At 37.5% G+C, this 19,019-nt stretch overlaps 1 protein-coding gene across 1 annotated transcript in view; it reads right to left on the reverse strand.

Moving 5' to 3' along the window:
* Positions 1-19,019, reverse strand: part of Bmp5 (bone morphogenetic protein 5) — a 120,741-nt gene that overhangs the window by 46,848 nt on the left and 54,874 nt on the right. The window contains exon 3 of the mRNA XM_005347610.2: positions 15,705-15,853. Within this exon, the coding sequence (XP_005347667.1) occupies positions 15,705-15,853 (149 nt within the window). The remainder of the gene's footprint in view (positions 1-15,704; positions 15,854-19,019) is intronic.

Below are 19,019 nucleotides of genomic sequence, written 5' to 3' on the forward strand. Positions count from 1 at the left end.
ACATTCCTGCGAAAAGTGTTTCCCCCTAGGAACTTCTGTATAGCCATAGTGAAGAGCCCAGAATAGGGTCACGAAAAAGACTCGAACATATTCTTGACATATTGTTTGTCGAGATGTTACTACATGGCTACTCTTTTGAACTTGTGGAAAATAAAATGTAAAAACAAAGATTTATCAGGATGCTTTCATATTCATTTTTATTAACTGGAAGGTCTGAAAACAGTGAAATGGTCTGGAGAGATGGTTCAGTGGTTAGGAGTACTGGATGCTCTTTCAGAGAACACAGAGTCAATTCTCAGCACCCACATAGTACCTCACAACTGACTGTAACTGCAGTTCTGGGGGATCCAACAACCTCTTCTTTCCTCAGTGGGCACCAGGCATTCATTGGTGCCAGACACATATGCAGGAAAAGTACATATACATATAAGATAAATAAATTTCTAATGGTGAAACGTACCTTTCAACTGATTTTTTTTCAATTCACCAGTAATAAGTACCATCTATACTTAAACTGCTACTTTTCAAACCTATTTCCACGTGTGCTCTTGAGGTGTACTGCTAAACTCTGGATAAGTAAGTGAGGTTATAATGTAGCACTTATAAATATGTTATAAATCAGAACAAAAGACATTGATTTAAAAAGTTAGTCTTTGAATTATATGAACATAATAAAAATAACAAGAGATTTTTATTCATTGGTTTATTCTGCTGTTTTGTTTTTTAGATGATATCTATGTGGTCCAGGTTAGCCTCAATATACAATTGAAAATGGCCTTGAATGCCTGCCCCTCCTTTCATGCTGTTATTACAAGCGTGTACTACCATACTCAGCAACTTAACATTTTTAATAGACTACCAAAATATATTCACCTATTCATGATGAATACAACTAAAGAACACTTTTCCATCTTAGTCTTAGGGAACACTGTGAAAGAGGGAGCAGAAAGATGGTAAGAGCCAAAGGACTGGGGAATATGCTGTGAGAAGCTACACCCATAAAATCTCACCAACATTACTGCCTAAACATCAGCTGAAAAGGGGTGACACCAATGGACATGCCAATGTAGATCAGGGAAAGCCTTAAAGACCTCAGCCCTACACAAAGAACTATAGGCAACTGAGGAGTGCTGGGAGCTGGAGAGGTGGCCCTCCACAGAGAAGAAAACACCAAATGGTTGTCCAGTGCTGAAAAATGGTCAGTCTTAAGAAACATACACATAAGTAACATTTTATGAACTGAGCAGGTTATATTTACAAATATACTTGTATATACATTAAACGGTATGCATATAATAGCAACTAATAAAAGAAGCCATGAAGAAGAGTGGGAGGGGTAAGTGGGATGTTTGGGAGGGAGAAAAGGGAAAGGTAGAATGTTGTAATTATATTATAATATCAAAAATTAAAAAGCAAGTTCTTATTTAGAAATAATTATTCATAAGCCAGGCAGTGATGGCACACACCTTTAATCCCAGCACTTGGGAGGAAGAGGCAGGAGGATCCCTGTGAGTTCGGGCCAGCCTGGTCTACAAAAGCTAGTTCCATAACAGTCTCCAAAGCTACAGATAAACCCTGTCTCATAAAGTCAAAGGAAAAAAGAAATAATTATCCATGAATAAAAAAAGTACAAATATAATATATTTATAAGTATTAGTTAACAAAAATTATATTTAACAAAAAAGAGTTTTAAAAATTAGGATCATGACTATATTTTTAATTATCTTTCTCAGACTACAAGGTTTTCAGATAAGCAATTCTGCTTTGGGACTAAAAATACCCAACAAATAACAGGCACTATTGACAGAATTTTCTTCTCAACGTTTTTGGAGAAAAAAATTCTAATATGTTGCTTTTTCAAGCCTACATTTGGTCGTCTCTCATCCTGTTTTCTTAGATATTTTTATTCCCAAAGCAGAATTGCTTTTCTGAAAACCTTGTATTTCAGTAGTCTGAATAGTAGACCAAGTCCAAACAGACTACAGTTGGTTGTTCCCAAGACAAAAGTGCCACTACTGCACCATTGGGGGCATCTTGCCAGTCCAGTCACTTTTGTGGTTTCTAGGCTTTATATCTGGATGGGACTATTGGTTATTTTTCTACTTTATCAGCTTGCATAGCATAGCTTCTGATACTAACACTCAGAGAACTAATTCTCAGAAAGGAAATTTCCAAGTCTGTTCAGCTCCATTCTGCCAAACTGTTTCTGAAGTGTGTGGTGTCTTCGGCAACAAGGTCTTATCTGCAAGTTCATGAAGGCAAGCAAAGGCAATGGCCATATTCTATATTTGAGGAGTCTCTTGAACCTCTTTTGCAGCATATGGAGGCTCTTACAAAGATTCACAACTGTCCAAAATGCACCGTGGGATGCACCAAATGATACATCTACAAACCAACCCCTACACCTAAGACTCAGAAAAGTCATAGAAGAAGGAACAGAAAGATTGTAAAATCCCAAGAATCAGGATTCCAACTACAAGGATATGTAACATGTATGCTGCACCCATGAAATCACAATTTAACTGTCTAAACAAGATCTACATGACAGTAACACCAGAAAACATGGCAACAAGGCCAGGGTAAATGTCACAAAATCCATCCTAGATAAGCTCAAGGCATTCAATGGCTGTTGAGAGAGGAAAACCCAGTTTTCTTCAAGTATGTACCCTGATAAGTTACCCAATCCCAAGTAGTCAACTCTATAGACATGTATGTATAAACAATACTACAGTTGCTATTTGAGTGTGTATATATTGTGTGGTGTGTGTGTGTGTGTGCATGTATGTATGTAGTAGTTAATGAATAATTTGAAAAATGGATGAAGGAGTTGTAGCATGGAGAAGTAGGAATGAAAGTGATGTAAATATAGCACTCATGCATGAAATACTCAAAAAATGAAACTTTGAATTAAAAAAAGAAATCAATCAAAAGCACTATTCATCAACATGGAAATAAAAGAAAGAGAGGCTCATTATCAGATTCATAACAAGTCAAATTTGGCTATATTTAATGTTGGAGTCAATGACTGACAGAAGAAAAATACTTTTTCTTCTAATTTATGAATTTAGAAAATCACAATGATATAAGGAACTGAAAGAAATATTGAAGTAGTTTAATTTTGAAAAAGAAAACATGGCAGAAACGTTGTCATTTTGCCGGGGCCAAATCATAATTGAGTTTCAGGGGGAAAGTATAAAAACTCAGAGGGAGTCTCCTGTAGAGCTCAATGAAATTCATTACTCTCCTATAATGGTTGTTTCAATACCATTGTTTCATTAGAAAATTAGAAAAATGGACTTTTATTCAGTTTGGACTTCATACAATGATACTATAAAGAACAAGACTTAAAATGTAATAGTCTGACTCTGAAATGGTCTTGGTTGATGGACAAGTTTCTTACTATTCCTATGACTAAGTATCTTCATGTACAGAATGAAATAAGAAGAGTAATTTTTAAAAGACCTGGTTTTAAAGCTCACCAAGATGCTCATTAGCTATTAGTAAGCTCCCTGCAAATGGTAAGTTTTAATTAATATCATTGACATGATTTCACCTAACCACCCCCCAAAAGAGTTATTTAAATGTTTATTTTAAATGAATTAAGGGGCTGTCAAGATGATCGATGGGTGAAGATGCTTGCTGTCAAACATGATGACCTGAGTTTAATCTGGGGCCCACACAGTGGAAAGAGAGAACAGATTCCTGCAAGTTTTTCTCTGACCTCCACACTTGCAAAGTGGCATGCATGCTACCTGGACACCACCCACACAGACAAAAGAAATAAATTAATGTAATAATTTTAATGAAGTATTTCTGGAATACAAAACCTTTATTTACATTGTGGGATTCAAGGGATATAGAATCTTAGCATAGAAGAACAGTTGATGTCAGTATAAGCTATGCTCAGGATGAGAACATATGAAAGTATGAATTTATATAGAAATAAAATATGTTTTGATAGAATGAGCTCAAAAATATAGCATGTATAGTTTATTATAATAAATGTTACATAAATTTAACACTAATCTTCATGTTTATTTACTTCAGTCATGAAAGGCATACTGAGGTTCTGTCCATGGGCAGAAGGCAGTTGAGACAAAAAACAAGAAATCTATGTTTTGTGAGGCCCTCTAAAATGGTATTCCACTTACCAAACCCTTGGAACACAACTTACATGGCTTTGAAGGTTAACAAATACTGACTCCAAACCACAAAGGAAAGCCTATTCATATTTATTTTTGAGCAGAAATCTTGCCGTTTTTTACCCTGAATGTGCATGAATTTTTTTCTCAATGGATGATTTTACAAATATTAATACTAAAATGACCTGTGTATTTGTATTCTTTAACTTCCTTTTAAATATCTAGGGCCTTTATTCAAACAAAAAGCTGTTCTCAGAATTAACACATTGTGATAGGTTCTGCTTTAATGCTTTTTAAATTATATCTAAGCATGACAGAAACAGAAATCACTCTGAAATGTGGAAATTTTTAGATTGAATTTCATGTTTAATTTTGTTAATGAAAGCTTTCTGAGGGTCTTACGGGAAAACAGAATAGTAAGCTGGTGAATGTGGTAAGGGTTCTCTGGAAACGTTAACAAGCATAGACTTTCAGTTACAAAAAGTCTTGTGGTCTCTCATACGTGACTACTTGAGAATGTACGTATGCGTGGCGTTTCTCCTTTACACATACAAGAAAAGATGTGTGACCTTTCTCACTTTCCTTGTCCCCACAATGCCCCTCTCTCTGACTTATACCAGGAACATGTTTTGAGTTGCAGGCATATTGTGGCTTACTTCAGATGTGAGGTGTCTGTGCACTGCGCTCTCTCTGTCTACAGTACTTAGATTGCATGATGTTCAGAGTGTGAGCAGGCACTCAGGTTGCGGTTGGTTTATTGTTATCAGTTATGTTTTCAAAAGTTCACGAGTGGTGATATTCCACAATACAGCAATCTCTAGACCAAAGGTCAACTAAATGGAAAATGCTTCCGGTAACACATAGTTCGTGACATCACAGAACACTCCCATGGCCATTAGCTGTCATTGGCAGGCATTATATTTTTGTATTTGGGTCTTAAAATCTGCTTGTTTTACACATTAATTTAGTGTCCGGACTATAACAAAATTATCTACTTTTATTTATGCATTCTATTTCTTAGAGTATTTGAAGATAAACCTTTTTCAACTTGCCACTTCATTTATTCTTATACACTCATTGGAAACTCATGCTCTAATTATCCTCAGTGCTAAACAATACACAGAGGGCATATTCATCTAGAACAAAGCATGGCAGTGTGTGTTCCCTTTCCACCTGGAACAGTGAACAACATGTGTGGTTCTTGTCAGTCTTGGGATTTGGAGACTCGCTATTTATTTAAAACCAACAGTCATTTCATTACCATAAATTTACCAAAAGAGGGTCATATAGGCTTATAAAAAAAATGACTTAATTGCTTTCTAAGATAAGGTTCAGATAATGGAAAGGAACACTATTAAATCTTTAAATGTTTTCTAAAATCCTTTAGTACACATAATTCAACTTTTTGAACTTGGATAAATAATAGTGAGATACTGCATTCCAAACAATAGCGACAAAAGGAAAACATCACCCTTGGTCTATAATTTCTTCTGCTACTTACTAACTCTGTCAGATAATATTCAGATTAATCAGTCACATAGATCCTCTTACCCTTGAAACAGATCAATAGCCATTTGGCAACACAGAGGACTTACACGGCTATCTGTCTTAACCAGAAATTTCTATTTAAAAAGAACAGATTCAGAAAAAAATAGATTCAGTATGCTAAACTTAGATAGTGCATAAGAATCAATCTTCACTCATACAAACCAAACTTTAGAATGTAAATTTGGTAATTTGCATATTAGTTTAAGGTATTAACCTTTAGATCAAAGTTTAACCATTAAATGCTGCCATATATGTTTCCAATTATAAATATGCTACATATCAAAAGTCGTCATGATTTTTGGAAATTCTGATGTTAATAGGATATATTTATGGGACATAGGACTATGCAATGTTGGGGACGTAATTTATTGGCATGTTAAAATATTCTACATTTAGGAAGAATATAATATTTTTAAATCTCTCAAAGTTATAGAAAAAGTAAATTATTAGCCCTTATTAGCATCATCATAATAGTTCTGAAATTCCAGAAATAAAAAAATAAAACTCAGAAGTTAGGGACTAGAGAAGAAGAGAAGAAAAGCCTGGGCAATAGAAGTTTTAAAATACTTCAACTTCGTTGTCTGAAACCTAAAGACTTTTTTTAAGTTTTCACAATAATCTTGGTGGAAAACAGGGGCACAAATTCTTTGTACTATGAAAATAGAATAAAGAAAACTTTTGTGAACCGATAAACAAAAAAAAAGTGATAATATCTGAGAAGCAGATAAATGGGCCAGCCTGGGCTACCAGCTAAACAGAAAAACGCATAACAGTAGCTGCCCTGACTAGCAGGGACTCCTCTAAAGTTCTTCCAATTAGTTATGAAAGCTCTTCATTTTTGAAGGGAAAATGTAACCCTGGATGATTTGGAACTTGCCGTGTAGATCAAGTTGGCCTTCTACCTCACAGAGGTCTGCCTGCCTCTGCCTACCAACTACTGAGATTAAAGGCTTGTGCTACCATGCTCAGGGATTTTCTGATTGTTTTATGGGAAATATCATTATATAATGGTGATGCGCCACAACTTTCTAAAACTAACAGCACTACATACATTAGGAACCATTAGTACTTGCTCATGAGCAAAGCTGGTGAGGAATTTGTGAACCATTTAAGAAGTGGTTTCAATGTTTAAGGTTTACTAATGCATAATCAGAATCTCAAATATTAATTTATATCGAGGCATCTTTGGATTAGAAAATGTCTGCAATGTTAAAGTAAGTCAGCCTTTCATAAATCAGTCATGTGTACATGTGTGTATGTATGTACATGTGTGTGTACACAGATGTATGTGTGTATATGCATTTGTGTATATGTGTGTCTGTACATGTGTATGTGTGCGTGTGTGTGTGTGTTGTATCCTTTTGAGAGATAAGGATCTTACCTCCCTTATCTTTCTGATACAATTAGTTGCCCCAAAATAATTTACTCTTTCCAAGAAAAAAAAAATGTTGGCACTCAGAAAAACTACCACATCAGGATTTAATACAATGATATTTTATTGCCTATAAATTTCAAACAATGTAAGCACAAGTTGACAATGCCCCATGACTCAGGGTGTTGATTTCCATTGCTTTCGTATCCTTGGTTGAACCATATATAAAAGTGTCTTACCAGTAAGACAGCCAGAGTGATGGAGAACACACTTAGTGAAAACCAAGAACAAGCAAAACAAAGCCCTACCTACCAGTGTGCCCCTAACTTACCTTCAGAGTGGTACCTCTCCTCTATGAACTAGCCATCTCTTAAGAATTTATTGAAGAGACACATTTAAATCATCTTTTCTACCACTGTCCTGAGAGAGCTTTCCCTATGATAAAGTTGCACCAGTCAGAGTACCTCCATCCCAAGGGAGAACAAAAGACTTTTATCCCTACTCTCCTGGGTGCCAGGCGATTCCATCTAAGGTAGCGCCACACTTCTTTCGACGATCCCTATTACATTCATTTCACTGCTGTTATGACTAAAATTGTAAATGTTTGATCAGAGTTAATATATTAATCTTATTATGGTGGCTGGTGTTCTTTCAAGTTGACACAAGCTAGAGTCGTTTAGGAAGAGGGAGCCTCGGCTGAGAAAATCCCCCACCAGACAGGCATGCGGGCAAACTTTGAAGCATTTTTCCTGTTCGATGATTGAGGCGAGAGGGTTCAGCTCACCCCGGGACTGGTGCTATTGGGTGCAAAACAAATCAAGTTGGGTAAGCCTCAGGAACAAGCCAGTATGCAGCTCTCCTTCACGGACTCTGGATCAACTCCTGCATCCAGATCCCTCCCCTGGCTTCCCCTCAGTGAAGAACTGTACTGTGGTACTGTGAGCTGAAATCAACTCTCTTCTCCCCAAGTTGTTTCTGGTCATGGTGTTTTATCAGAGCAATAAAAACCCCAACTAAGACAGAAATTGGTACCAGGAGTGTGCTAGTCCTGTGACAGGCCTCACCTTCTGTTTGGGAAAGATCATGGAATGAATTTGGAATTTAGGTCTAGAAAAACCATTGAGTGCTCAGAGCTTAATGGGCTGTTGTGGGAACTTAGATTATTCTGGGAGCAGTACAGCCGATGGAGGACTGACTGGGAAAGTATCAGAGGGACATTTAAGAGTCCCTTAAAGACTCTCAGGGCCATTTATATGATATTTTGAATTAAGAACCACTAAAGTGAAGCCTTTGCTTTGCTGGGAAAATTGATACCGGACAGCTGGGGCTAAGAATCAGCTGTGCTTAAGAAAAGACCAACATAATTGAACATAAACCTTCTGGGAAGTGTTTTCCTCCGAGTCAGCACACAGAAGCTGTGCTCCAAAGAGACCAAGGCAATACCTCGGGCTAGCAACCGAACTTAGCAATGTATTAGAATCTCTGAGGTAGTTCTCATTTTGAAGGCATGAAAGGTTCGTGGAAAGCCACTGAGGCTTGGCACTGAAAGAGGCCATTGTCAAACACGCAGTCTTACTTGCAATAAAAGCCCGAGTTGAAGGAGTCAGGGAAAACAGAGTCGGGGTGCCTGAAGAGAACCCATGAAAGGGCTATCGGTGAGGTGCAGTCTACTTGTAGCAGATACCCCAGCATATTAAAGATTCCAGTACCATGGGATGAACTCCAAGGTCGGCAGCAGCCATGGAGGGAAGCCGCCCTGAGCCTGTCAGGCGGGCTGCGATGTGATGCAAGCTGTGGGCTGGAGAAGTGGAGTCTTTGGGGTTCCGGGACTGTGAGAGGGTCCCAGACCTCAGCGCTGAAATCTTTTCAAAGTGTGGTTTTGCTTTTATTCGATTATGGTTGTGCCTTGGTTCTTCCCTCTTGAAATAATAAAGTATTTAACTTGTTACTTTGGTTTGACAGGAGCCCACAGTTGGCTTTGAGCTTTGAAAAGAGACTTCGTAATTTTAGAAGAACTTTGGCATTTCAGGGAGACTGTGTATATTTTCAAGAGAATGACCTTTCGAAGCGCTTGAAATTTTAAATGCTGAGTGGCTTTTAAAATTTGAGATAATGTTTTATATTGCAGTATTAATATTAACATACTTTCTTGAGGACAAGTGAGGAAGGAAAGGGGGTAGTTGAAGAACTACATGTTTTGTGAAAGTTGTCAAGGGGTCAGTTGTGCCGGCTAGTATTTTGTTAATTTGACACAACCCAGAGGCATTTGGGAAGAGGGGACCTCAACTGAGAAAAATTCCCCACCACATGGCCTGCAGGCAAGCCTGTGGGTCATTTTCTTGACTGATGATTGCTGTGGGAGGACCAGGCCGATATGAGTGGTACCACATCCTGGGCAAGTAAGTGGTCCTGGAATGTATAAGGAAGCAGGCTGAAAGAGCCATGAGGAGAAAGCCAGTAAGCAGTACTCCTCCATGACCTCTGCATCATTCCAGCACCCAGGTTCCTGCCCTGACGTCCCCCAGTGATGGACTGTGATGTAGAATCAGAAGCTAAAATAAACGCTTTTCTCCCCAAGTCACTTTTTGTCATGGTGTTTATCACAGCAATGTAAATCCAAACTAAAGCATCTATTTTCCTAATTTCTTCCTAGGGACCCAACTTATCTAGAGGACTTCTACTATTCAATTTTCACCTCATTTAAATTACATGTCAGAAGTTCATATTCTAATTCATCTATAAGCTATAACTAAATTTCTGTCTTTGACTTGCATCAACTACAATGGAATTTAATTTTGGTCAATACTTCAGGAGACTTTTCTTGATTGGGGTTCAAAATTTAGTGGAGTTTGTAAACCCTACTTCTACCCTAAACCCAAAGTTTTACCTTCACATAATGGATAATAGACCCATGACTTTCTTCAAAGGCAAATGGACTTTACAGGCTAAATTTTAAAAGAATGCTATATTGTTTGGGGACATTAAACAGTAAACTAACTAAGCAACATTTTGATGACTTGAATACAAATGAATCAGAAACATATGGGTTGGATTTTCCTTGACACACAAGCAGGTTTGAATAAAAAAAGGAAAAAGTCATTGGCAAAATTCAACCTGAGTATTGCCAAATACAAAATGTCTGTAAACAGGGCTTTTAAACCAACATTCTAATGAACCCCAAAACACTATCTTTGTTTTTCCATCCTTAAATTATTCTATAAATCTGTGTTTTAAAAAGAAGGAATTAATTTGCTTGGAGGGTTTAAATACACAAAGTACCAAACAGTGGAAAATTATCATGTTGGAGTGTTGGAGGGAGACCCAAGTCTTAAAAGTGGGATTAAAATTACCATCTAATGAACTATGTACATATGTGTAAATATATATATACATATATATATATTAGAATTGTTCAGGAGAGTGGAGGTCTTACATTATAGATCTAAGCCAGTTTAGTATTTAAAAATAACATTTATTTGTACCACAGAAACTAGTAGGCGTCAATGAAAGAATGCTGGACAACTTTGACAATGATTTCGTTTGTACTCTGTATAAAATAATTTGTCTGAGAGTCTCTGGATTTTGCAAGAAAAAAAAGGAGATATGTTTGAAATATTTGCTTTGTTTTGTGGAAACAAGCACATGAGGCTCCAAAAATCATCTGTTAAGCATGAAAATTTTTCAACAAAATATCCTTAAACTCTCATGATGGATCCATTGCAGTTCATGTGTCAAATTTCTAAGCAGATTATTTCACAAACAGGCATAGTTTCCACAGGTTCTCTGAGTCACAATGCTGCTTTTTTATTTCAATAGCCTTTTGATTTCTAAAATATATTTAGACCATTTTTCTTTACAGGAGAGCGAAAATAAAATCCAAGAGTGTATCTCACTGATTTTCTCCTCATTTTATGATTGAAGCTATTCAACTAGACTGGGGCTCACTCTTGTTGACATGTGGGCCACAACAGCCTTATTTAACTTTCAAAGTAGGTTTTGTGAGTATAGTTTATTGCATTTTATTCCTTTAGTTTTGTGTGCACGTGCATATGTTTATTCCGGAATATTCATGGAGGTTAGAGGACAGCTTGCAGGAATCAATTCAGTCCTTCTACCACGCAGGTCTTGGGAAGTCAGATCATTAATTGTGGCATAAGGGTTTTTTTTAATACATGTGTCCGTTGTGCCAAGCATGGTAGATACAACTGTAAGAGAGATGCACAATTTCTGACACTATGAAACGGATAGTCACTCAAACACGCAATCCAAATTGGTTCCTTTGACTGATAAACGTGATAACTATACTTTCTTATGACCCATGATCTAGTCACAAGAGTAGACTCTACTTGATGTAGACACCATGCCCCTTCTACAACTTTGTTCACCTTTTTAATAGCATCTGCAACCAATTTTGTGCATAAAAGTTGTTCTACCCAGGTCTAGATGGTTAACATTCCCGAGAGAACACACCATTGCCACGCTCTATATTTGCGGACATTGTTTCCTTGCCCAGGAATAAATCACTCTTCCAGTTCCTTCCACTCCCCACTGCCACTCCTCGCACCACCAAAATTCTCTGTTTATTTGTGTCTCTCTCTCTGTCTCTCTGTCTCTCTGTCTCTCTGTCTCTCTGTCTCTCTCTCTCTGTCTCTCTCTCTCTGTCTCTCTCTCTCCTCACCTGTTTCTTGAGATCCTACCCCAAAGCTGGGTGTGTAGATGCAAATCAATGATAGAATGGTTGTCTACATGCAGAAAGCCTGAATTCTATCCCACCACCACATATACCTGGGATAGAGGCACTTATCTTAATCCCAACACTTCAGAGGTGGAGGCAGGCGGATAAGACAATGAATGTTTCCTTGGCCACCTAATATACTTGAGGTCAGCCTGGGATACATAAGGCCATGCCTCAACAAAACAAAATATTTTGCTTAAAAAGTACATTCATAATGTAATATTGCAAATAAATGATGGTCTGTTGGCTCTGAAGTAATGTTCTGCTTGCCATTTTTCTTTACAGGAAAGGATAAATAAAATTTAATTGAGAACTCTGAGAACATACACCATCATTGGGAATGAGTAAGACTGTAAAGAGCTGCAACATCTGGTTATTTCTATTTATAGGAAAATAATGTCACATATATATTTGCTATGAGACCGCAGTTAATAAAACTAATTTACCAGGAGCATCCTCAGTCTTCCAAAGCCATACATACTCCACTTCTGGTTAAAATCAAATCTGGTCCCAGTGATGAGGGACCATAAAAAAAGGAGCAACTAGATAGCTAATCTGTTGTTTTTGTGAATCCTGGTCAGAGGCAAGAAAGGAAGTTGCCAGAACTGAACCACAGTCATCCTAAGCATGACAGTGCTTACCTACAATCTCAGCACTTGGAAACTTGAAGCAGGATCATGTTTAAAGAACACCTAGGCTTCACTGTGAGACTCTGTGTCACACTAACAAGATGGAGCTGCCAAGGGCTTGTGCAGAAATAGCTCTTATACAGGGTAACCTGCTGCTAACTGAATATGTTCTAACATTAACTCTTACATATATTCTGCCTGTAATATTTGTTTCAAACAGAGGCATGTTTCTCTAAAGACTTATTTTACTTTTATATGTATGGGTGGCTTGTTTGCACATAGGTCCATGTACCACATGCATGAAGTACACATGGGGGCCAGAAGAGGTCAACAGCCCCAAAACTGGAGTTACAGACTATTGTAAGCTGTCATGTGGGTGAAGGCAAATGAACCCAGGTTCTCTGCAAGAGCAACAAGTGCTTTTTAACTGCTGAGCCTCAAGCATTATACATATTTTACCCAAGACTGGGAAAATATATCTAGCCTGTTTGGGATTAGGAGGTTAATATGGTAAAGAGATCATTATTCTCCCCTCATTTATACCATTGAAAGAATAAACCCCAAGAAATGAGAATTTCTCAAAATTCTTCTGCTGAAAGAGAAAAGTGCCAAAGCCCTGCTGGCAGCCAAATAAAGAACTTGCCAGATGATGTTGGAATAGAGACTAACCTCAAAGAAAACGCTTGGTCCTGAGACAGTGCTGGAAGAGTCACCATACCTGGTGGTCACTCTTTGTTAAGTGTATGTATCCCTCGCTTCCTATTTAAACCTTATCCTCATGTCAAGACCCTGGAGATAGACTTGGATGGGCAAGGATCACAAAATGTCTTTGAACCTCTTACCAGTGTGAGCATATTGAATAAGTATTTCCTTTCTGGTCTTTATTATTTTATTTTTTTAAAAAAGTCTTAAAGATTATTTATGCATGAAAAACCAGAGAGCCTGTCACATTTAACTATTTTAATATTCTTCACATTGGACTTCTATTGAGACAAGGAAAACTATCAAAAGGTAGGCTCCAAATTAACACTCAAATTCTAAAAATTTGAAGTATTTGAAAGACTTTAATGCTAGTTTATTTTAGGCTCAAAACGATAAATAATATAATAATTCTTGAAGGCATAATTACTTGTGAAGCATAAGAGAAATAAATATGGGCAAGTAGAAACACAATATATATAAAGTTCTTAGAGAGAAAAGAAATCGACAGTAGAGCAGAAATTAAATTGTATAAATAGTGAAATAAATAGAAAAGCAATAGAGGCAAAGAATGAAAAAAAAAGCAAAACTTCAGAAAATGCATGTGTGGTAAGAGAAGGAGTGGAAATTAAAAGAAAACAAACAGGCTGATCATGTTTCATAGATTTCTCAATTTGTTTAGTTAGACATTTCAGGCATATCCCCTGGGAGAACACTTGGGTAAGTACACACCACTAATTTAATTTCTCTCCTTTGGGCCACATACCAAGGAGGAAACAATGAGCTCCACCCCCACAATGCTGATTTCCCAGTCACATTTCTGACCATAAGTGTTCAGTACTCTAAGGCTGTGAGAATTATTGGAAACTCACCTAAACATATCCTTTTCCTTGGCTTACATTTATAATGCTTAAACTTGAGGGTTTTCAACAATAATTTAAAATCCATAATTAGAAAACATCCTACCGTCCAACATAATTGAATTGCTTACAAAATTTTTAATTTTGGTATCACAAATGAAAATCTGTGGAAAAGTTTTCATTTGGAGTCAGACGAGTCCAAGGCTTTATCCAATAACACTTTTGGTAGGAACTACTTTCTTAGATCAAGATCTGAAGGCACATGAAGCATTTGCCTGATTAACCTTGTGACATATCTAATTTGCGGCTATCAACCTCGTTCCACACACAACCCTTGGAGTCAGAGCATTGTTTAGGATGTCACAAACAGGCTATAAAGCTGGCTGACTATCAGTGAATCAGAATCACCAGGAAATCTTAATACATACAGCTATTACTTTCTTTGAAAGAGACCGAGACAGACCCTAATTGGGTGTAAGTGTGGAGTCCATTAAGGCAACAGTCTACTACAGCAGGAGAACTAAATAGATTACATTCTAGATGCGATGCCTGATTCTGGGAAAAAGCAAAGGCAGTGGAACTTAAATAAGAACATCTTCTGATCAAATAACCTTTAAATCCATGCTCTCTGAACCTAAGTGTAATGTTAGAAGGATATAGAGCTTGAGAAAATGGATAGTCACAGAGGGTATTTTTAAATGTTTAAAAATTGCAAAGCAAGCCTAACATACAATTAATTAGCTTCTACCGTCCTATCATGACAAATATAATTTTGAGTGAGCTTAGATTTGAATGACAATGTTTGAACTCTATGTGATCAAGGGCTAACAAGGCTCTGAAAAGAACTGGCTTAGGCATCTCTGTCCTTATCTGATAGGGCCAAGGTTCTTGCTATACAGTCTACAGAGTCTGACCCTTTTGTCTGAAATGCCCATCCCTATAACTTTTACCACTAATCGTATCTTCCTTATCTTGAGGATTATAGCTTATTTCCACTCACTGTATTATTCTCTACACCATGGCAGACTCAGTGACATCACCATCATGACAAAGTGATCACCACTTTGGGTCTTACTCAAGGCAAACTTCAGGAAGCCTTTTCTGTATACGCTTACTGCCATTGTTATCTCCAGCATCAAAGTACACAGGCATAGTAAGTAGGTTCTTGGTGAACACATGTGCACAGAAGAATTAGGATTTTGTCTGAGGTTCCTAAAATGACCCCTTCCATAGGTGACACTAGAGCAAATGTCACAATTGTCACCAAATATCACACCATGTTCACGACTTTGGGCATTTTTTTTTCATGACGATTACTCCATCCTTTCTCCTTCCTTGTATTACTAATTGCTAGTTCTTTTTTTTCCTACCATGTTCGGGGGGAAATTGTATGTATCCCCATAACCACAACCAAGCCATAGGTCCATAGCACTCTTCATATTGGTTATACTGCAGTAGTGTCACTGGTTTCTTTAGCACCACCCTGAAAATCTCCTTAGAGCAGAAGTTGTGTCTATTGTTTACCACGCCCCCACTGGTGCCCAAATCCAGTCAATTCATGTATAGAGAATAAGTACAGCTCCATGGGTTGATTTATCAACATTTGGCATTATCCTAAAGAGTATATTGCCTTATGCGTAGGTATAAAGCATTGATTAAATAACACAAAAAGGCATGGGTCTAAGCAAGGCCATTGTAAACATTTAGGTCAGGACTTACCATCTCCCGTCTCTGCACAGAGCTGTAAACCCAAATTGTTCTGTGGGTTAATCACCCAGTGGTTGCTGGTCACAGTGATATCGAAGACAAGCCAGCCCACGTCCAAAGCTTGCGCCTTCCTTGAGTCCAGCAGGAAAAGCTCGGCATCCCTAAGGAGAAGGGAATGAGAAATAAATGAAAGCTTTGAATGAAGCCCAGAATTTCTCCTATGAACGTGAAAACATTTTAAAGGCACTTTAAAAGTAACAGGAGTTAAAGAACGAGGGAGCAGAGGATGCACAATGATGAACAGTAAGACACTGCCACCTCCCAACCCAAACCTGGGACCTATTAGGAATATCTGAAAGTAATTTCTATTTTTCTGTTTCTCATTGTCATTTCATGCTAACTTAATGGTCTTAATTTGTTCCCTGGTCATCAAGGCTCCCTCCAACCAACATCTGTTAGTACCCCTTAAAAAAAAAAAGAAAATTATTAAAATGAATTGAGACAGAAACGAAAGTAGCTGCTCCAATTTGGATGAGTGCAGACTCTCGGAGGAGCCCGGGCAGGAGATATGTCAGCATCTGGTTTAGGGATAATTGTCTTATACCTTAAATTTTTAATATAATAGTTTTATGGGTAATGAAGTCCAGAAGGAGTCACTAAGTGTGCCACTTTATGAAGAGGTGAGTCTCGTGAGTGGGGAGGCACGGCCCACAGTGGTACGCTGTCACTTCCTTGGTGAGTCAGCATTCCCTTGCAACCATCATGGCACTGAAGAGATGCACAGAGGAACTAGAACAATCAGGACGGTGTGACAATTAACATCTGTGAAGAGATCCTGAATCTTGATTGTGCTATTAAGTTATGAGCATATGTTTTTTGGATTGTAGAGAATGGTTTCATATGTTCTTTCCCTACCACCATCACACAGTGAGCTAAACGTGCCTGCTCCTGGCATTTCATCTTATTAATGAAATCGGGGCTCAGATGAATCAGTTGTAAAACACCAAAACTCTGCCAACATAAAGTAAAAGGGAATCAACAACAACAGCAAAAACCACTAGTACCATTTTTAAATGGATTTTTCTACTCTTCCACGTCTTTTGTAGAGCACAGTCTATAAAGATAAAAGTAAAGCTGTGCAGTAACAGGTTGTATAATGCCACTTCAGAGGTGTCTCAAAAATACAGACAAAAATTTGTATAAGTCATACATAGAAAACTCAAAAATTGTATTTTTAACAAACATGAAAGTGAAACTCTAAGTCAATTATTTCACTTCTTCAATTTTACTTGATCTATGTCATTCGCTCAGTAACCAGAGAAATTAAATTCAGTGGATATGACAATCAAATCATCTAATTAGCTAATATTACACTATACATACTCAGCACGCTTAGCAGATAAAGGCTGCAAACACTGAGAAATGACGCAGGAAGTGATTTGGCATATTACAGACTTCTGATGAGCAGCACCACACGGTGCCACTTGAATTTTCAGGACCCCCTTTATCCATTCTCATTAGACAATGTCAATCAAATCTTTGCCTTTCCTAACTCAAGAAGGCCATCAGATATATAGAATAAGCAAAATCTGAGAAAATTAGGATTGCCCTTAGTTTTGAGCCATTTGATACGAGTCTCTGAAGCTGTAATCTTTTTAACAAACCACACTGCTTATTGGTTAAACAAGAGTCACTGTGTCTTGGAAAAGACTCAAGGATTGCACAGCTTTCAAGACGGCTCTCTTCTGAAATATGATTTAGTGTCCCAGTCATTTCTACAAAGCTGATAGCTCCAGCCATTGAAGCTCTTGGAAAACAATAGATAAAAATAAGTAGCTTTGTGTTTAGAGTGTATCTCTGTATGCACATGTTTATGTACACGTGTCCATGTAAGTGCATGTGCGTACATTTGGAGACCAAAACTTGACATCACGTACCTTCCTCAATCACGCTCCTCTTTATTTTCTGAGATGGAGTCTGTCACTGGGCCTAGAGAGCATCGATTCTAAGAGGTCAGCTACGATGGTCCAGAGATGCTCCTGCCTCTGCCCCTCAGCCCTGGGACTGCAGTTTGCATCACCACACCCAGCTTTTTATTTTTATTTTTTACCATGGCTGTGGGGATCCAAACTCGAGTATTCAAGCTTACGTGGTAAACACTCTACCAGCAGAGATATCTCCCCAGAGCCCTCAAAGGGGGTGATTTTAATAGGTTAAATTAATAATGTTCTGTAGGTAGACATTTAGGTGATATTTTCTATTATTTTAAAACTGTATGAGATCATCTTTTCATAAAAGAAAAAGTACCATCCAAGATCAATTCACAAATCTTTCTAACATATTCAGTATCAGTAATAACTATAGATTTGATGTTTAGGAGGAATCATAGCATGGGACTTGTGCAAGCTCTAAGTGTCTGCATTTCACTGACACAAACTGTAATGCCCTAGAAGACAAATCTACAAAAAAAATCGTGGTTTCAAAATTCCCTATATTCTAGTTTACCTCTGAAGTTATGGATATTCAACTAATTTCATAGGTGTCAACATGTTTTCCTATTCTCGAACAAAACTACTTTTTTCTTAGAATTTCTTTTATTTCTCCTTTGGCTCTTCGTAGAAAAACTTTTACATTGCCTTTAGGCAATGAAATTTGCTTCAGGATAATAGAATATTTTATCAATGAATACAATGGCAGCCATTCTGTGATTTCATTCATGTGATTCCATTCATGATTGTAACTTAAAATAAACCCTCTCTAAGTCAACACAAAATTAGGTGTGAATTCCTTTGAAGTATAAAATTTCTCTACCAAGAACTTTTATCACCGGGAGTAGTAGAAAAGTCCAATAATTTCCTATGAACAGTCTAAAATAAACCTGTCACTCAGTCTCCCTGTTTTTATTTGACATTTTTTCCTGAACTTAGGACCTCATGCCTGCTAGCTAAGAGCTCTACCACTGTGCCAATCCTTTGACTGAAAGGGCATAAACTCTTGTTGTTTCAAGGTGCCCATACTTTTCGTAGTTCACAATAGCAACGTCAAGAAATCAACGATCACTTAACTTGGAAGTTTTCACACATGAAACAGAGAGTTCACTAATATAAAATACTAAGGAAAACAGGAAGAAAGAAAGCATGTCCCTAAGCTCCTTGGGAAATGAAGCTATCAATGGATGATAGAAAAATAAATGGACTTTCAGAAATCTAAATGCAATTGGTTGAGAGGTGAATGAGAAAGTGAAAGGATTGGAAAGGGAAAATGGTATGTAATTTGGGGGCTTACGTGGCTACAAAATCAAGTAGGAGAGGTTTTTCATTAAGGGGA

This window comes from Microtus ochrogaster, chromosome 5 (genome assembly GCF_000317375.1).
Source record: "Microtus ochrogaster isolate Prairie Vole_2 chromosome 5, MicOch1.0, whole genome shotgun sequence".
NCBI classification, from domain to species: domain Eukaryota; kingdom Metazoa; phylum Chordata; class Mammalia; order Rodentia; family Cricetidae; genus Microtus; species Microtus ochrogaster.